At 43.3% G+C, this 19,174-nt stretch overlaps 1 protein-coding gene across 1 annotated transcript in view; it reads right to left on the bottom strand.

Moving 5' to 3' along the window:
• Positions 1-19,174, bottom strand: part of LOC128642011 (serine/arginine repetitive matrix protein 2) — a 132,224-nt gene that overhangs the window by 101,319 nt on the left and 11,731 nt on the right. Inside the window, exons 2-11 of the mRNA XM_053694645.1 lie at positions 16,605-16,866; positions 15,657-15,755; positions 15,393-15,554; positions 15,153-15,233; positions 13,966-14,019; positions 13,850-13,882; positions 13,699-13,746; positions 13,422-13,490; positions 13,203-13,329; positions 1,036-8,534 (exon numbers count right to left, since the gene is read on the bottom strand). Coding sequence (XP_053550620.1) covers positions 1,036-8,534; positions 13,203-13,329; positions 13,422-13,490; positions 13,699-13,746; positions 13,850-13,882; positions 13,966-14,019; positions 15,153-15,233; positions 15,393-15,554; positions 15,657-15,755; positions 16,605-16,843 — 8,411 coding nt within the window. The 5' untranslated portion in view covers positions 16,844-16,866. The remainder of the gene's footprint in view (positions 1-1,035; positions 8,535-13,202; positions 13,330-13,421; positions 13,491-13,698; positions 13,747-13,849; positions 13,883-13,965; positions 14,020-15,152; positions 15,234-15,392; positions 15,555-15,656; positions 15,756-16,604; positions 16,867-19,174) is intronic.

The raw sequence follows: 19,174 nt of genomic DNA on the forward strand, positions 1-19,174 counted from the left end.
TACAGGGACAGTATACACTAATTACATATAACTGCATCTAATAGACACTACTATACAGGGACAGTATACAGCTATTTACATATAACTGCATGTAATAGACACTACTATACAGGGACAGTATACACCTATTTACATATAACTGCATGTAATAGACACTACTATAAAGGGACAGTATACACCTATTTACATATAACTGCATGTAATAGACACTACTATACAGGGACAGTATACAGCTATTTACATATAACTGCATGTAATAGACACTACTATACAGGGACAGTATACAGCTATTTACATATAACTGCATCTAATAGACACTACTATACAGGGACAGTATACACCTATTTACATATAACTGCATGTAATAGACACTACTGTACAGGGACAGTATATACCTATTTACATATAACTGCATGTAATAGACACTACTATACAGGGACAGTATACACCTATTTACATATAACTGCATGTAATAGACACTACTATACAGGGACAGTATACACCTATTTACATATAACTGCATGTAATAGACACTACTATACAGGGACAGTATATACCTATTTACATATAACTGCATGTAATAGACGCTACTATACAGGGACAGTATACACCTATTTACATATAACTGCATGTAATAGACACTACTATACAGGGACAGTATACACCTATTTACATATAACTGCATGTAATAGACACTACTATACAGGGACAGTATACACCTATTTACTTATAACTGCATGTAATAGACACTACTATACAGGGACAGTATACACCTATTTACATATAACTGCATGTAATATACACTACTATACAGAGACAGTATACACCTAGTTACATATAGCTGCATGTAATAGACACTACTATACAGGGACAGTATACACCTATTTACATATAACTGCATGTAATAGACACTACTATACAGGGACAGTATACACCTATTTACATATAACTGCATGTAATAGACACTACTATACAAATAGGTGTATACTGTCCCTTTAACAGAGAAAATACCAAGGACATGTTCCAGACACTAACCTCTCCACTGAAGCTGCATTAGCAGCGCACTCAGCATTCAGGGATTGTTTCTCAGGACGAGCTTCAGAGTCTGATCTGGAGGAAGAGGATGATGAGCTGGAGCAAGAACGGCTTTTCTTGTCCTGCTTTAAAGCAGATGATGAATATGAGAGAGGGTGCATTTCTTGTTTAGAATCTGCAGCAGTTAATGTTCGCTTCCCCAAATCTTCTGTCTTTGCACAGGTTGTAACTTCAGGCGAGTGTACCTCAGTTTTGGATTTTGGTTCTATATCTGCATTTTCAGACATTTCCTGGATTAGGACCGGTTCAGAACTGTTATCCCCACTTGACGGCGGTGTCTCTAGAGTAGTTGGAACCCTTAATAGTTTTGGTGGTGACCTACTTCTTTCATCAAATGTTGGTTCTGGGTTTGAACTTGAAACTTCTCTAGCAACAGGAGACTCCACATGTCTCTTGCTTGATATCTGTTCTTCATTCCCAAGTGACCCTTGATAACTTTTTTTTCCAGATTTTTCCGAGTGTTTTTCCAGAAGTGGAGGAGATGGGTACTTTATCCTAGCTGAAGTCTCTACGTGAGCATGTTTTGAGGAAATTTGTTCTCCAGCCTTTGAAACAAAATCTGTCTTTGAAAGCCCTATCGGTAAGGGTGTAACATTTTGCGAAATCTCAGGTCTTTCTTTTCTCATAGGGGATGCAGACTTCCCTGGGGTGGGTGAGAATCGACCTACTATAGGAGAAGTTACAGCTTTGCTGCGCTGTGCCTTTCTAGATCTGTCAGATGAGTGAGATCTTCCCCGTTTTACAGGTGTACGCGACTTTCTTAATGGCGTTCGGGATCTTCTACGCCTTGGTGAGGAAGTTGACCTCTCTCTACGGTAGTAGCTTATGGGCCTCTCTCTTCTACGAGGTGACCGGGATCTTCTTCTGGAGGTAGACCTTGACCTACCTCTACGAGGGTAACGTGAAACCTCATGTCTTGATAAAGACCTTGATCTGCCTCTCCATGGAGATGATCCAGAACGACCACGGCGGGATCGCCAAACCCTCTCTGCACGAGAGCGCGATCCTGAACGGCCTCGTCTCGGAGATGGAGACCTACGTCGAATCCATCGCCTTCTTTCTTGCCAGGAGGGGGACCTTGGAGACGATCTTGAACGGTCTCTGCGATACCTTCGATCTGTCCTGGATCTGGAGCGTGATCTAAAGGCTCTTGGAGGTGTTCTAGCTCTATGTCTTAAAGTATCTTTTCTAAGAGGGGACCGTGACAGAGACCGTCTTTTCTGTAGGCGTATTTCCCTCTCTATAGAACGCCTTAAAGGAGACCTTCCAGACGAAGCAGAACGGCTGTGCCTTATTACTTTAATTTGCTCAGGTCGTTTCTGTTCTTGTCTTGGGGAGTACTTCTCTTGGACAGGTGATGCAATTCGTCTTATAGGTGGAGGCTTTTCTAGTGCAAAGCGTTCATGAGAGTTACTGCGCTGACTTAAAGAGTCAGAACTACTATCTTCAGAAGATGAAGGCGAGCTATTTTTTGTAGATGTTTCACTAATTATGTCCTTAGGAAAAGGTTGAGATTTTCCTTGAACAGAAGAACCAATTTTGTCTTTAACAGATTCTTTCCCTTCTTGTTCGCGGGGGGTGGAATTTGTGCTTTCAATAAGTAAAACATCTAATTTTTCAAAAGATTCCATCGATGGCGAGCAACATGGTCCAGAAAAATTAATCTTGGTGGTTTTTGGAGGAGACCTTGATCTACTACTCACAGTGGATCCTGTGCACTCATTTGGGCTTCTGTTCCTTAGGGACACATTTATGTTAGGTACTGCAGGAGACTTTTTTTGAGTCATATAATCAATGTTTATCGTTGGAGAACAAACAGAATCTTCACATGGAAATTCGCTGATTTTATGCCCAGGTGAAGATCTGTCTCCAGAGGGAGAAGCAATTTTCCCACAAGCTGTCTTTGGAGAGCTGAAGTTATTCTTTTCAGCTACGGTTAAAGATGAATCAATCATAGCTGGTAGAGGCAAAGAAACACAACCAGAAAGTACATCTGTCTTGATTGTAGAGGACACTGGTGATTTAACACATATTTCCACAGATTTGGATTTAGAAGTGGGTGATGAGGGAGAAATCTGATCTATCCGCAACCTCTTTGAGGGAGGCGATACAGTACTTTTCTGTTTTGGTGGGGGTTCTCTCTCGTCATCCTCTTCTGAAGAGGAGGATGAAGAGGATGATGAAGAGGAGGAAGATGATGATTCTGAAGAGGAGGATGATGAAGAGGAGGAAGAGGATGATGAAGAGGATGATGATGATGAGGAAGAGGTTGAACTCTGCTTGTTGGATAGCGGTTTCTTTGTTTTTGATGATGCAGTTACTTCTTGTTTAGAAACTTCTTCAGAAACCTCACAGTGCTCAATATCGACAGCTAAACTGAGTGGAATGTCACTTTGCGAGAAAGAAGACACTTTGGATTCCAGAACAGGCTCCTTAATCAATTCATCCTTATTTAGTTGAGGCATTCTATATAAGGGTTCTGACCCATCTAACCCAGAACAGAGGTCAGCTGAAGCTAAATGCTCGCCATCAATGTTTTGCCCAGTAATTTTTGAATGTACATTTTCTAAGGGTCTGACTAAACTTTCAACAGAAAGTCTCTCTTTTCCATCTGCGCTTTCAAGTGTATGTGCTTGAGAAACAGCAATATGATTAGGTGAAGAACCAACAAAGATTTTTGGTGAAAAACTCTGTGTTTGGTAACAGCTAGAGGATTTATTTGAAAATTTATGTTGCATACCAAGCTGCAAATCTGTTTTTGATACAACTGTTAAAGAATCATTATTACTAGACAATGAGGGTGATGCAGGTTTGCAGGTTTGAGTACTGACGACTAATGAAGCTTCAGACTCTGAGGATTCCAGTTTCTTTTGGCAAACAGGTGATATGTCATTAGATTTATAGTCTCTCTCAAAAGATGAAGAAAGTGGCTTATTTGCAAGTGTTGCTGCCTTGTCAACACACACAGATGTTGCAGAAACTTTGAATGGAGGGGACTTGTATCCAATATTATACAATGACCCAGGCTGAGCTTTCAGCTCAGTTGACCTGGTTTCATTCTCTCTATCTGAGGAACTAATATTTACTTTACTTTGAGGATCCTTGGATTTTGAGCTAATAGGAGATAACCTGGATTCAGATTCTGATAATCCAGAAAGAATTCCATGTTGGGCGGTCACAGTTTTATAATCCCATTCTGAAGAGGATGCAGAGCCAAGTCTAAGCTGCTGGGATTTGGATTCCCTTTCTGGAGAGGACTCTGAATTAGATCTGTGCTGTGATTTACATATTTGCTCCTTCTCAGATGAAGCAGCAGTATGCGGTTGTCCCCTAGTTTTATGTTCATGTTCCACTGATCCAGAATGAGATCTTTGAGTTGCCCTTGATTTACCTTCTGCTGATGACAAACATGAAGCAGCCCTGGGTTGGGATGACACATTATTGCCTCTTTCTAACGAGGATTCAGAGCTAGTCCTTGGCTTAGATGGGCTGGAGTTAATGTTCCTTTCTGAAGATGATACAGGCATAGTTCTTTGCGTGATTGGCTGATATTTAAACAACCGCTCTGATGACCCAGAACTAGATCTATGCTTGTCTGATCTTCGCTGTTTAACTTCCTTTTCTGGAGATACACTAGAACTATTTCTGTGTTGAGGTGATCTAGTTTTATGATCATCTTTCCTCTGGGGAGATCGAGTTTTATGATCATCTTTCCTCTGGGGAGATCGAGTTTTATGATTATATTCAGAAGATGAACCATATCCAGCTCTGTTCCACACAGACTTTGTTTTTCGTTCAGGGTCTGAAGCTGAACTCTTACGTCGGGGTGAACTAGCTTTAGTCTCTCCTTCAGATGATGATCTAGAACTAGGCCTGTGCAGGGGTGACCTAACTTCAACCTTCCCTCCTGATGATTCAGATCTAGCTCGGAGGCGTGGTGAACTAACTTTAGCTTCCTCCTCTGATGATGACCCAGTACTAGCCTTGAGCTGGAGTGATTTAGCTGTAGGCTCCCGTTCTGATGATGACCCAGAACACATTCTGTGCTTAAGTGGCCTACCTTCCCTTTCTGAAGATGAACCAGAGCTCTTTCTATGTATGGGTGATCTAGACTTGTGTTTACGCTCTATTGAGGACTCAGAGCTACTTCTACGTTGGCGTTCAGACGACGATCCAGAGCTAGCTCCAAGTGGGGATGCCCTAGCTTTACGTTCCAGTTCTGAAGAGGACCGAGAGCTAACTTTACGCTGCAACACCGTAGCTTTACGTTCCCGTTCTGATGACGATCCAGTGTTAGCTTTGTGCTGGAGTGGTCTAGCTTTGCGTTCTCGGTCTGAAGATGATCCAGATCTAGCTTTGCGATAGAATGTCTTAGATCTGTGTTCTCGCTCAGAAGATGATCTAGAGCTATGTCTGTGTTGGGGTTCCCTAGCTCTATGTTCCCTTTCTGAAGATGAACTAGAACTAGCTCTATGATGGGGTGAGAGAGTTTTAGGTTGCTTTTCAATGGATGATCCTTGGTGGGCTCTCTGTTTGGATGCCCTAGATTTATGCTCTTTACTTAAAGATAATTCAGAGCGAGTTCTTGGCTGAGGTGATTTTACTTTAGAGACCCTTTCAGATGAGCTAGAGCTAGTTCTATGTTGATGTAGCCTAGATGTAAGCTTCTGTTCCCGCTCTGAAGAACTAGAACTTGCTCCACGTTGAAGGGGAATGGATATAGTTTCTCGTAAAGGTGACCTAGAACTTCTTACTACAGCTTGTCTAGGTTTATGATTCTTTTCAGATGATGAGACAGCATCAGTCTTTACAGTCTGTCTTGCTTTTGCTGTAATCTCTTTTTGCATAGTTTCATGGTCAGGAGGTAATGTTGACATAGCTTTATGTCGCTCTCTCTCAGATATTGTCTCACTTTCTGAAGATGAACTTAATCTGGCTTTGCGTTGAGATGGCTTTAATCTTCTTTCATTTTCAGACGAGGAAGCAGAGCTAGTTCTTTGTGGGGAAAGATATTTAGCTTTGCGAGAACCTGCCCTGGATGTCCCTTGTGAAGCCGTCAATTTATCTTTACGTTCAGATAATGAACCTAATCTGGATTTTAAGTGAGATGGATCTGAATCATGTTCAGAGGACGAGTCAGATGTATCTGTGTGTTGAGGTGGTCTTGACTTGGCAGAAAGCTCTAATGGGGTGCTTTTGCTCTGAGCTGTCTGGAGTCTAGATTTATATTCTGTGGAGGATTTAGTTTTGTCTCTCTGTTGAAGAGCCCTGGATTTTTCTTTACGTTCCTGAGATAAACTGGTCTCTTCTTGTGAAGCCGACCTTGACCTAATCTCTTTCCCTGAAGATTCAGAGCGGCTGCGCGGCTGAACAATTCTAGAACGATCGTCCTTGGAATCTGTTGAAGATCTTGATGAAACCATACGCCCTTGCGTTGAGTCTTCTACAGACTGACTTTGGAGGGGAGACCTTGACATTCTTGCACATTGAATTTTGGACATATCTTTAAGTTTCACTCTGTGCTCTGGAGATGATGCATACTTTTTTCTTCTAGGCTGTATACTTTCATTATAGGCTCTCTTATCAGTTCTATTTGGGGACTTTTCAGCAGACTTGCTTCTGTGTGATCTCTGTGAAGTAGAAGATCTTGAATGACTTCTTCTATGGGCTGAATCTTTGACTGAATCTCTATATGTAGTTCTAAAAGTCTGTGGAAAGTCAGATGGTTGCCTATAAATATTAGGCTTATGGGCATCTGGAGAAGAACTTTGTCTGCTAGATTTTGTTTTAATCCTCCTTGCTGTAGCTGGACTTGGACTTCTGGGAGAGGGTGATCGTGACACACTTCCCTGGTTATCACTCTGGAATTTCTGCTTTTTAGAAGAGGATAAAGACCTTCTGGATGGGCTTGGGGAACAAGACATTTTCTTCACAGGAGATATGGAAGCTGATGATGACCTTTTCCTTAAAATTTGGGGGTGTACTCTCGAACTCTGAGAACTGCCTCTCTTTTGAGTAACTTTGGAATAAGACTGTTTTATCTGACTAACAGAACGTGATCTTGCCCTTTTTATGGGTGCCTCAGAATGAGATTTGATCTTTGTTGAAGATAAACTTCGTGATCTAGATTGCCGGTTCTTAAACTTTGAGCTCTGTTGCAAAACTTTCAATGGTGTTCTAGGTGGTGACCTGGAATCCTTTAGTGAGTCAGTGGGTGATCGTCTTCGACCCCTTCTTGACCTAGAATCTGATCTGGTTCGACTGCTTGGAGTTGCTGACCGTGACCTTGCCAAAAATGGCTTAGTTCTAGATCGATTCTTCTGCCTTAATGACCGAGAACGTGATCTTGCTCTCCTATCTGGAGAACGAGTGCGGGACCTTTGTCTAGCATATGGAGATCTAGACCGAGATCTAGACCGTGACCTTGCTCGTCTCCTAGGTGAACGAGTTTGTGAACTTCCAATCTTCCTAGGTGTTTCAGATCGAGACTTTGCCCTCCTGCGTGGAGACTGGGGTCTTCCAGTTCCTCTTGGAGATCGGGACCTATCTTGATAGTTTCTTGGAGGAGTATGGGATGGAGATCGAGGCCAGCGTTGTGGTGTTCTTGATTTGACATTCCTAGGTGGAGTAAGAGACGGTGACTGTGCTTTTCTTTGAGGAGACCTATCTTTCTGTGGAGGGCTCTTTGATTTAGCTTTTCTTGGTGGTGTGCTGGAAGAGGACCTAGCTTTGCGTGGAGGGGTCCTGGATCTGGCCTTCCTTGGTGGTGTCTTAGAAGGGGACCGGGCTTTCTTTTGAGGACTCTTAGATCTGCCTCGTCTTTGAGGACTGTTAGAAACACTTCTCCTTGACTCTGCATGTTGCAAGCTATGTCTAGATCTTACGTGCTTTGACCTCCCTTTTATTGGTGTCACAGACCTTTCTTGAATAAAATCTCTTGTTTCATCATCTGCTCTAGTTTTCTTAATACTTCTTACATCTATCCGACCTCTGCCCGTCTGGGTTTGGTCCAGATCAGAGGCATCACTCTCAGATGATAAAAGCTTCTTTTTGGGAGAAACTGCAGTTCTTTTCCCAGAAGTCCTTGGTAAAGACTCTTTTTTAGGGGATGGGCGCCCTCTTGACGAACTTCGGCCCCTCCTTGACTGTTTTGTGTTTTGTTCACTTCTAGGAGACATCCTTACTGGAGAACGGGTTTTTGATATTTCTCTGCCATCTCCACCTTTATCTTTGGAGAACACTTCGGGTGGACTTTCCCGTCTAATACTTTTTTGGGGAATCTTGCCAGCTAATAAAGTTTCTTCTTGAGCTGATAGATGTTTGTCAGGTCTGGAATTCTTGTCTCTGTTCACAAGATCTTTTAATGATTTCTCTACCTCAACTTCTTTAGTTCTTTTAGGGGAAGAAGATTCATCTCTGTTGGTCTCTTTTCTTGACTTCTGCAAACAAAAATAGAAAGAAGGCTCAGAAAAAAAGCATATAACAGATTCCGTTGACGAACTAATGTATAGAAAAACTATTGATACTGATAAATTAACAAAAAAAGAAAACCCTTAACATACTGAATTTGTCACCAAAAATGGATAGGTGTGTAGTGACATTGCATCATTTATATGCATTTAACACCTGATGGATAAAATATATCAAGTTTTTTCAGATACCTGTAAACAACGCACTTAATATTAACATAATGACCGTGTGTAACCATGCTACATATATGTACCTAATTGTCTATCAGATAATAAATGTAATACATGCTTTATACTAACATAATGACTGTAACCCTGCTACATATCTGTACCCAATAGTCTGTTTAGGATAACTGTAAAACAACTGTGTACACACACGCTTCCTTACCCTTTTTTATCTGTAAACTAAAGATCATTACTTAGGGCCCGATATTCATAACCTCCCCGGCATGGAGAGAAATCACAAAACCTTGTATTGAATTTGTAACGTAGGAGTCTGTTTCACATAAACACGCAATATATAGCAGCAAACATTTCTCAAGATAACATTTGTATGTCTAAAAATATTTAAGGGCCCCGTCATAGCGACAAAACTGCTGAGATAATCTCGCCTGAGCGCGAGGCCCTTAGAGAGAACAATGAAAATGATTAGTTATCACTTCTACAGGCTAGCGGGAGGTTAATTTCTTCTGCTGGCTGTGTTTATATAACCTGTCAATAGCCTCATGATTAAACAACTTTACCATTTACTTTTATCAAATTGGCCTCATTCTCTTTGTATCTTTTTTTTTTTTTTTTTAAATATTTTTTTATTGAGGATTAAGCAATACAACAGGTGTCACAACGCAGGTGACTAAAAAATGCAGATATATGCAAACATTATATTGTTGTACTGACATAGTAAATATAGCTGGTGATGAGAATGCAGATCATATAAATCAAGCATATCAAGCATGAAATAAAATATCTACCGCATAAACCTCATTTTTAACTATTTTGAATAAGAATATAAACCTGATTTTTAAATAGTGTGAACAAACTGAAAACACAGGGGCAAACTAATACTTCAGTACTATCAATTAACTCAACTTTCTAGGGACTTCATAAAGTCAGTTTAGGAATCATCTCCTATAAGGATTTCAATTTTCACCTAGAGGATGATGAGAAAAGCAGATATTGAACAGATGAACAAAGAAAAATCAGAATAAAACACTAAAGACCAACTATTCAGTTCAGACAATATAGTAGGTGTCTTATAGGTTTGAACCGAGTGTATCAGTATTAATCAGGTGAGGTTTTAAATACTTTACCAGGTATGGTGAACCGCAGGATCACCAAGAGGAGAAGTGTATCTAAATACGAAACTGACTTCTCCAGTCCCCGTAAAAGGGGATTAGCTTAATAAATAAGCTCCAAAAGGGGGGGGGGGGGGGGGGGGGCGGAGCCTAGTAGTATAGAAACATACTAGAAGAGAGAAAATTAACAACTAACCTAATTAAGTAAGCTGATGGGAGCTTAGGCATAAACAATTAAGGGCTATCAGTTTTGCTCTTGGGAAAAATGACTAGTTATAAAGGGTCTGCTGTTTCATCAACATTCTCACTTATATGGACTGGGAGCATAAATGTAGTTATATCAGGACCAGGCTAAATGTGAGTTTATAGACTGCTCTTGTGCCTTTCAGGACCATATCCCTCGGGTACGGGCCCTATACCCAGAGGTTGGTGTATAAGTTATTGGGCGAAAAGTTGTGTATGTCCTTATAAAAGGTCGCTATTGGATCCTAAACTACAGTCATCATATTGCCTTCTATCTGGTAAGGAAGAAGTTTATAAGTATATTGACCCTGTCTTTACACTCATAGCTACATTCATGTTCTTTAATAATGACTATCCAGGGTGTAGCTCAGGCAAACAGTTGTGAAACTAGGCCATAGAAGTTGCTTAATACCATACAGGCTAAACATCCTTTTCCAAACCTTAAGTGAGAAAACACAAGGCCTGTGAAGGACTGATATTAGGGTTATCTGCAAATATGGAGTAATATATACAACGGTTATCCTGAAGGAGCTGCATAATGTTAAAGGGGCTGTATAATGTTAAAGGGGTTGTATGCTGTTATAGAAGATGACGTAACGAGAGCATATGGTAACAGAAATCATCTAGTGTACTGACTTAGGGCTAAGTGTCGCCAAACACAGAAAACAAAGCAGTACAAGAAACTGCTCACGTTACACTGCAGTAATTGCTGTGGACCAGGATAATTAAGCTTATGTAACATACACATTCTCATATGGCTGTGCTATACCCCTGACCCAATTTAGGTCATTAAAACTTCTAGACATTGTCATGTCGCAGCAAACATTGTACATCTAACAAGAGCAGGTATATGGTTGCAGATTAATAGAGTAAAATACAATACGATAGGGCTATAACATATCATAATCTGACCATGTAGTGTCGTCCTAATAACAGAAGGTTTGGGAAATGATGCTTATGTCATTGTGCTATACCCTAAATACAGTGAATAGTATAAAACATGCTATCTCCAGGACTATAATAGCACTTCTAACATTGAGTATCACACATCAACCCAGACGTATAAAACTATATCAGAAGCGTTAAGTCATTCTATGTCTATAAACCAATGCTAAAAGTATATTCACATATACCAAGTAAATCTGTGTATTACAGCTAAAATGAGAAAGCTAAACAATCATATATATATATATATATATATATATATATATATATATATAAATAAAGATACATACCAATACTAGGATAAACAGTAACAGTATAGCATTAGTAAAGATAATACATAAATGGGGAAGAACTTTCCATTGTTTAACATGTATCGTCTAGGTTAATGAAAGACTACCAACCTGTAGACAGACAAAGGGAAATGCACAAATCTTAATCTGTATCAACCTATATTCTACAAATAATGTTGAGGGGAACTGTAAAACCTTTATAATTATGTTTTTTAAACACACGTAAGACTAACTCAGTTTCCAATACCCCTGCACATGTATTTATACATAGGTCCAAGCAGCTTATCTGGGTTAGCAGGTATGTTGATCGCTAAACAGATTGGAGCTCTATCTAGGAGTATTAAAGCACCTCTAACAAACTAAAGAGGTGGGAAATAGGAATAATATAACCATGAAAACAGGGTTGCTAAGGAGGGTATGTGTGGCCATAATATAAACAGAGCACTTAGACACGTAACATCAGATAACCATAGCCTAGTAATTTAGAATTGCTTATTCATCCTGCTGGATGGATTCAGTCTAAAGACCCAGTATTATTTAAACCTGTCCATAAGGGTGCGTGAGTCTCATAGCTGTAAAGTCAGAAGCAGTGTGATATTAACCCACCCTGGGTCTGAGCGGAAGCAATATGGTAGCAGATTCATAAAAGTTAGCAATCCTGACAGCATTCCAGCCATAAAGTCACAGAAACAATGTTCAGTAATATCATGTGTCCATGTGCAGTACATATGGCTCTTGACTGCGTGGAATAGGTCTGAATAACATGCTTTAAGGTGAAGCAATAGGTGCGGGTATGTGTAGCGATCTAGTTGTATGGCATCAAAAGCGTGATTGCAGCATACACAAAGAGGTCACAGCACGTAAGCTCTCTCATTCTATGCTGCCAACCATTGTTCTGTACTTTAACCTATGCCCGCAGCCGGTTCAACTCCCACTCTGGACGGACTTACTGTTATGAGGAACTCATAGAGCCTGCAACCAACGGTCCAGATTGCGCTCCTATTATGCAGGCTAGAGGGGTGGTGGAAATCCCTCTCTCCATGTGATAGTAGACCGAGGACAGCTCCGTGGGTCAGTTGGCGTGGATTCGCTCCCCTGGATCCATCCGCGTATTCGTTCCGCTTGTTGTCTGTAGATAATTCCGGTAAGGCAGGCTGGAACTTCTGCCTATTCATATTGGTGTGCAGCTTTTCAGCATCTGAGTCACAGTAAAGCTCGCACAGACCTGTCGGTATGTGACTCTCCGGCACTTTCAGGGGTTGCGACTTAGTTTCCAAACAGAGCTCAAGTCGGTAGCTGCCATCTTGTCTGTCATGCAGGGCACAGCACTGCTCACGGAATTGCGCCAGCAGCCGGCCCATTGTTGAAAAATGATCCTCCAGGATTCTAGAGGCATTATCATCAAATCTGTGCAATACCGCCTCCAGGTCCATCTTAGGATGCAAAAGTAGGAGAGAGCTCCACAAACGTTAGGAGGGATCCTATCCTCGTTGCTTAGTTGTACAGGGAAGGCCCCAGAGAGAGGTGCTCCTTCAATATTTTCACAGCTCAAAGTTCAAAGTTTTGCTTCTCCCAGGGCTAGCAGATGTAGTGGTCATTAATTTCTGTATATTTTAGCCAATAAATCTGGTCCAGGGTAGATATTTGTATACCTTTAATCAGATATAGCAGGAGAGCTCCTAGCTTACACGTCTGCTCCCTTTGGTGTCGGGCTCCGCCCCCCCTCTTGGTATCTTTTATTAGAGAGTAAAACTAGGTAGGCTCATAAGAGTGTGAATGTGTCTTTAGTACCCTATGGCAACAGTGTTTAATATAACAAGCCCATTTACCCACAACCTATCCAGCTAGAATGGCTCAGCACTCACGTCTCTCTTGTGACGCCTGTCCCCAGAGCTGTGGCTTCTGTCACGGTTATGGGCTCTCTTAGGAGACAGCGACTGCTTCCTCTCTCTCCGTTTATCAGATTTACTCCTGTGAGCGCTGCTTCTGGACCTGTGAGGCAGTAATCAGAAAGTTAAACCCAGGATTAAAACAAACAAAAAAAGGGAGACGTGCTGCTATTGTGTATAACACTAAACGCGCACCTGCTGCGAGAGCTCCTGGCTGGAGAGGATAACGAACGTTCTCTTCTTCTTGGTGATCGGCTAGGAGACCTATAGAATAAAAAAATGAAATAAATAAAAAGCTCGGGTTGTTGGCTGAGGAGTGAACGAGGACTCATGTGACCATCTGAGAGCAGAGAGACAGGAGTGGCAATGGATCTGTATAAGGTAAAAAGCCAGCACTAGATCACACAGATACTCAGACTGGTGTCATGTGATTTCCAAACTCTATCTTGCCGCGTATTAACCCTCTAATTACCTGTTTCGCCTCTCCTTGGATTTGTCTCTGATTTTAGGACTGGGGGACCTGTGAGACAGGATGAAGACCCCATCAGTCACCCTCAAGCTGAATTAGCATAACGAATAGTGAAATAAATGGGATGAGCCTGCACAGAGCAGCATGGTCTCACCTGTGCCTCCTCTTCTTGGAGGTGGATTCGGACCTACAAATAAAGTAGACAGTGGTCATTACACAGCTGTGACACACCCGCACACTGAAGCACAGCTACAGGCTAACAGCAATTACCTGCGCTTCCGGGACTTGGACTTCTTTTTCTGACTCGGAGAGCGACTGGAAGATCTAGAAAACAAAGGTGGCATTAGTTTAAGGAAAAGACATCACAATTTCTTTTTATTTTTCTCGCTTTTCCTGAAATGAACAGCTAAAATTCTGATTAGATCGTGCACGAGGCATCAGACACTGCGACAAATCTCTAACTTCAGAAACTGCAAAACGGATATTGCAGATTCACTCCTCCATATAAGGCAAAGAGTGGTAAACAATAGCAGCAAACAAGGTACTAACACATTGCAGAGTTAGTTTATGGCAGAAAAACTTATTACATGATGTTTACCACCCCTTTAAAACATGGCACTGACACAACACTCCGTAGGAGCAGACAATGTGTCACATCACTCACACCAACACAAACTAATAGTTTCCTTTACTCGCAGACTTAATATGAACACAACACTAGTACCCTCTCAACCACGCTAGCACCCCCCCCACCACCACATCACCTACGCTAGCACCCCCCACCACATCACCTCACCTACGCTAGCACCCCCCCCCCCACCACCACCACACCTCACCTACGCTAGCACCCCCCCCACCACCACCTCACCTACGCTAGCACCCCCCCACCACCACCTCACCTACGCTAGCACCCCCCCACCACCTCACCTCACCTACGCTAGCACCCCCCCACCACCACACCTCACCTACGCTAGCACCCCCCCACCACCACACCTCACCTACGCTAGCACCCCCCCACCACCACATCACCTCACCTACGCTAGCACCCCCCCACCACCACATCACCTACGCTAGCACCCCCCCACCACCACCTCACCTACGCTAGCACCCCCCCACCACCACCTCACCTATGCTAGCACCCCCCCACCACCACACCTCACCTACGCTAGCACCCCCCACCACCACACCTCACCTACGCTAGCACCCCCCCACCACCACCACATCACCTCACCTACGCTAGCACCCCCCCACCATCACCTCACCTACGCTAGCACCCCCCCACCACCACATCACCTCACCTACGCTAGCACCCCCCCACCATCACCTCACCTACGCTAGCACCCCCCCACCACCACCTCACATACGCTAGCACCCCCCCACCACTACATCACCTACGCTAGCACCCCCCACCACATCACCTACGCTAGCACCCCCCCACAGATATTCTGAAGCCTCACCGTCCACGGCCTTTCTTTTTCTTCTTCTTTTTGTGCTTTGTGGGTGAAGGAGAACGGGAGCTGCCAGCTTCTGCCACTGAACTGCAAAACAAAAAAACAGTCTCTATACAACACCAACCCTCAATGCTGACAGCAATACAAAGCGCACACAATGCAGAGCAAACAACCACCTCACCAGTAAGCTCAGACCCCCATATAAAGCCCCTTGCTCCCTGTATAAAGAGCAGTGAGATACCTTACCTGTATGGCTTCTGCTGTCCCTGCTGTTTAACAGCAGCGGCTGCTCTTCGGTTGGGGTCGAAGCTGCTGCCATCTACATAGGTTTCACTGATGCCAAATGCTGCTCGCAGGCGCTCATTCTTCTTCTCGTTTGCTTCAGCCAGCTGGTGAGTTTCTGATATACTGGTAGAGAGCACCAGGTGAGGACAAATGAGAGACGATAGCAATTAGCACAAAGAAAGAAAGGATAAAAATGGTATAGACAAAGGAGCACCAGCTACATACTTTGCTTTTTGCTTCTCCTCTTCTCTTAGAGTCAGATCTTTCTCCTGCAGCATCAGACGAAAAGTAGCAACCTTCTCTTGGATCTCTGCCTCACTGTACCTACAAGATTAGAGTCAGTAAGGGGAGGCCAAGACCCAAAGCACAAACGTCTGTTGCAATAGAAGGCCACAAAACAACAGTTACAGTGCAAGCCTAAGATTGGGACAGTGAGCAAGGACATATCCATAGGTCATATCTGCAGTTCCAAGTGGGAGCCACAAATCATATGGGTCAGAAGAAAGCAGCACATAACCAGACACAGAAAGTACTATGGTAATTAAACAGCAATGGTCAGAGGCGCTAGAAGCACTCCTAAGGGATGGGCCAGGGCAAGAGGTGGAGCCAAGGGAGGGCCAGGGCAAGAGGTGGAGCCAAGGGTGGGCCAGGGCAAGAGGTGGAGCCAAGGCAAGAGGTGGAGCCAAGGGTGGGCCAGGGCAAGAGGTGGAGCCAGGACAAGAGGTGGAGCCAGGACAAGAGGTGGAGCCAGGACAAGAGGTGGAGCCAGGACAAGAGGTGGAGCCAAGGGTGGGCCAGGGCAAGAGGTGGAGCCAGGACAAGAGGTGGAGCCAAGGGTGGGCCAGGGCAAGAGGTGGAGCCAAGGGTGGTATGCATGCAGGTGTCAGAGCAAACCAGAAATAAGGACACCTGCATGGGGGGGGGGGGGGGGAATGACTTCAGGCACAAGAAATCAGAGATCAGGATTAAGTCAGAGAATGGGGACAGGACAAGGAGAAGGGTGCAAAGGCCGCACACAGTTACAGGCAGGGTATGCGTGGTGCGGACAGACTGAGGACTACAAAGGGATATATCACATGTACTACTTTTGTTTATTTATAAGGCACAGCACATGTATAATAAGATCTTTACAAGTGAACAAGATCTGGCTCCTCTGGTATACGCGGCACTCACCCCTGCTCCTCCATCATCTCTTCCAACTCCAAACATTTCAACTCCACTTTCCGTTTCCTCTCATGGTCCAGAATTTCCTGGTTAGGTTTTTTCACCAGCAGATTCTCCAGCTTCTTCAGCTCTTCCTCAGACTTGTAGTCAGTGCGGTCCTTCTTGTGTCTGACCGATGACAAGTTACGCTGCACGTAGCCATTGGTGCCACTACCACGTGGAGTAGGAAGACCAATTCCATTGTACATTGTGCCCAGGGGGAGTCAGGGACCTAGGAGAGGGTCAGAAAAGCACTATTACAAATTAACCCCTTCACGCTCAAGTGGGGAACACCAGAACAAAAAGCAATTGAGCACCACTTGTTACGTCCTCTAGGCCAAGGCCCAAAAGTAATAAAGTGTAAATGTGATGTACAAAATGCGTTTCATGATTCAGATAAAGAAGCAAATTCAAACAAATTACTACGATTATCAAAGCGAGCGGTCTTTATAGGCACACTGAGGCCTCGGCTCCTACTGGGCATGTGCAAAAGTATAGGCATTTTGTGATTGGCTGATGGCTGTCACATGATACAGGGGGAAGGAAAATTGGATTAAAGGGACAGTAAAGTCATAAGACATAGCATACAATTTTAAACAACTTTCCAATTTACTTCTATTTAATTTGTTTCCTCCTCTTGTTATCCTTTACTTTAAGGTTTATCTAGGTACATGTAAGCTCAGGAGCAGCGAAGAACCTAGGTTCTAGCTGCCGATTGGTGGAGATATATATACACACACCGATTGTCATTAGCTCACCCAAGTGTTCAGTTAGAAACCAGTAGTGCATTGCTGCTCCTTAAACAAATGATACCAAAAGAATTAAAGTGAATGCAAAATTTTGATGCTAAAGTGTCGGTTTTTAAAAATTTGATTAAAAACAGGGGCACTTTAATTCATAAAAATTTACATTTCACTTGTGCTGTGAAAAAAAACCTCACCTTTTAATCTTCACAGCTGCTCCAGCTTCCTCCACCCGTCACAAAGCCTCTTCCCCGAGTCTAAAATGAGGAATCCGGCTTCCTCCAATCACAGCATTGAATCAGACACTGATTTCCCGGGGGGGGGGGGGGAGCCGTGATTGGAGGATGACCTATCCATCATTTCGGACATCAGAAATGGCTTGCGACGACCGGAGGAAGCTGGAGCTGCTGTGAAGATTAAAAGGTAAGGTTTTTTTTCACAACACAAGTGAAACGTAAATGTTGATGAATTAAAGTGCCACAGTTTTTAAAGCAAATTTCTAAAACCCGGGCACTTTAGCAGCAAAATTTACATTGACTTTAAGCAAATTTGATGATAGAAGAGTTTACAATTGTATGTTCTACGTAAATGATGACTTTTATGCCAGAAAATATTCTACTGGTCATTTAAAATAAGTGCTGTTGTATTGTCAGTTATTCAATTCTACTTTATTTATTGCTCCTTTAACCCCTTAAGGACCGGGAATTTGACTAAAGCTTCTCCAAAAGACCAGAACATGCCATCACCCCCAAGGCAGAAACTGTGCTGTCTACAGAATGAAACGACTGTGGCAGTTAAGTTTTTTTTGCCTGCACTTTTAATTTCTGCCTGCAGGTGTCACTGTTCCGCTGTCAATGTAAATATTTACTACATTCCTCTCTTGAATTTCCTCCCCCTTCCTGAACTCCAGTGCGGTACAGGGAACAGCACATTGCAGAAAAGGTAAGTCAGGGCTTAACTCCAGTGCGGTACAGGTAACAGCACATTGCAGAAAAGGTAAGTCAGGGCTTAACTCCAGTGCGGTACAGGGAACAGCACATTGCAGAAAAGGTAAGTCAGGGCTTAACTCCAGTGCGGTACAGGGAACAGCACATTGCAGAAAAGGTAAGTCAGGGCTTAACTCCAGTGCGGTACAGGGAACAGCACATTGCAGAAAAGGTAAGTCAGGGCTTAACTCCAGTGCGGTACAGGGAACAGCACATTGCAGAAAAGGTAAGTCAGGGCTTAACTCCAGTGCGGTACAGGGAACAGCACATTGCAGAAAAGGTAAGTCAGGGCTTAACTCCAGTGCGGTACAGGGAACAGCACATTGCAGAAAAGGTAAGTCAGGGCTTAACTCCAGTGCGGTACAGGGAACAGCACATTGCAGAAAAGGTAAGTCAGGGCTTAACTCCAGTGCGGTACAGGGAACAGCACATTGCAGAAAAGGTAAGTCAGGGCTTAACTCCAGTGCGGTACAGGGAACAGCACATTGCAGAAAAGGTAAGTCAGGGCTTAACTCCAGTGCGGTACAGGGAACAGCACATTGCAGAAAAGGTAAGTCAGGGCTTAACTCCAGTGCGGTACAGGGAACAGCACATTGCAGAAAAGGTAAGTCAGGGCTTAACTCCAGTGCGGTACAGGGAACAGCACATTGCAGAAAAGGTAAGTCAGGGCTTAACTCCAGTGCGGTACAGGGAACAGCACATTGCAGAAAAGGTAAGTCAGGGCTTAACTCCAGTGCGGTACAGGGAACAGCACATTGCAGAAAAGGTAAGTCAGGGCTTAACTCCAGTGCGGTACAGGGAACAGCACATT

Source organism: Bombina bombina, chromosome 11 (assembly GCF_027579735.1).
Source record: "Bombina bombina isolate aBomBom1 chromosome 11, aBomBom1.pri, whole genome shotgun sequence".
Lineage (NCBI taxonomy): Eukaryota > Metazoa > Chordata > Amphibia > Anura > Bombinatoridae > Bombina > Bombina bombina.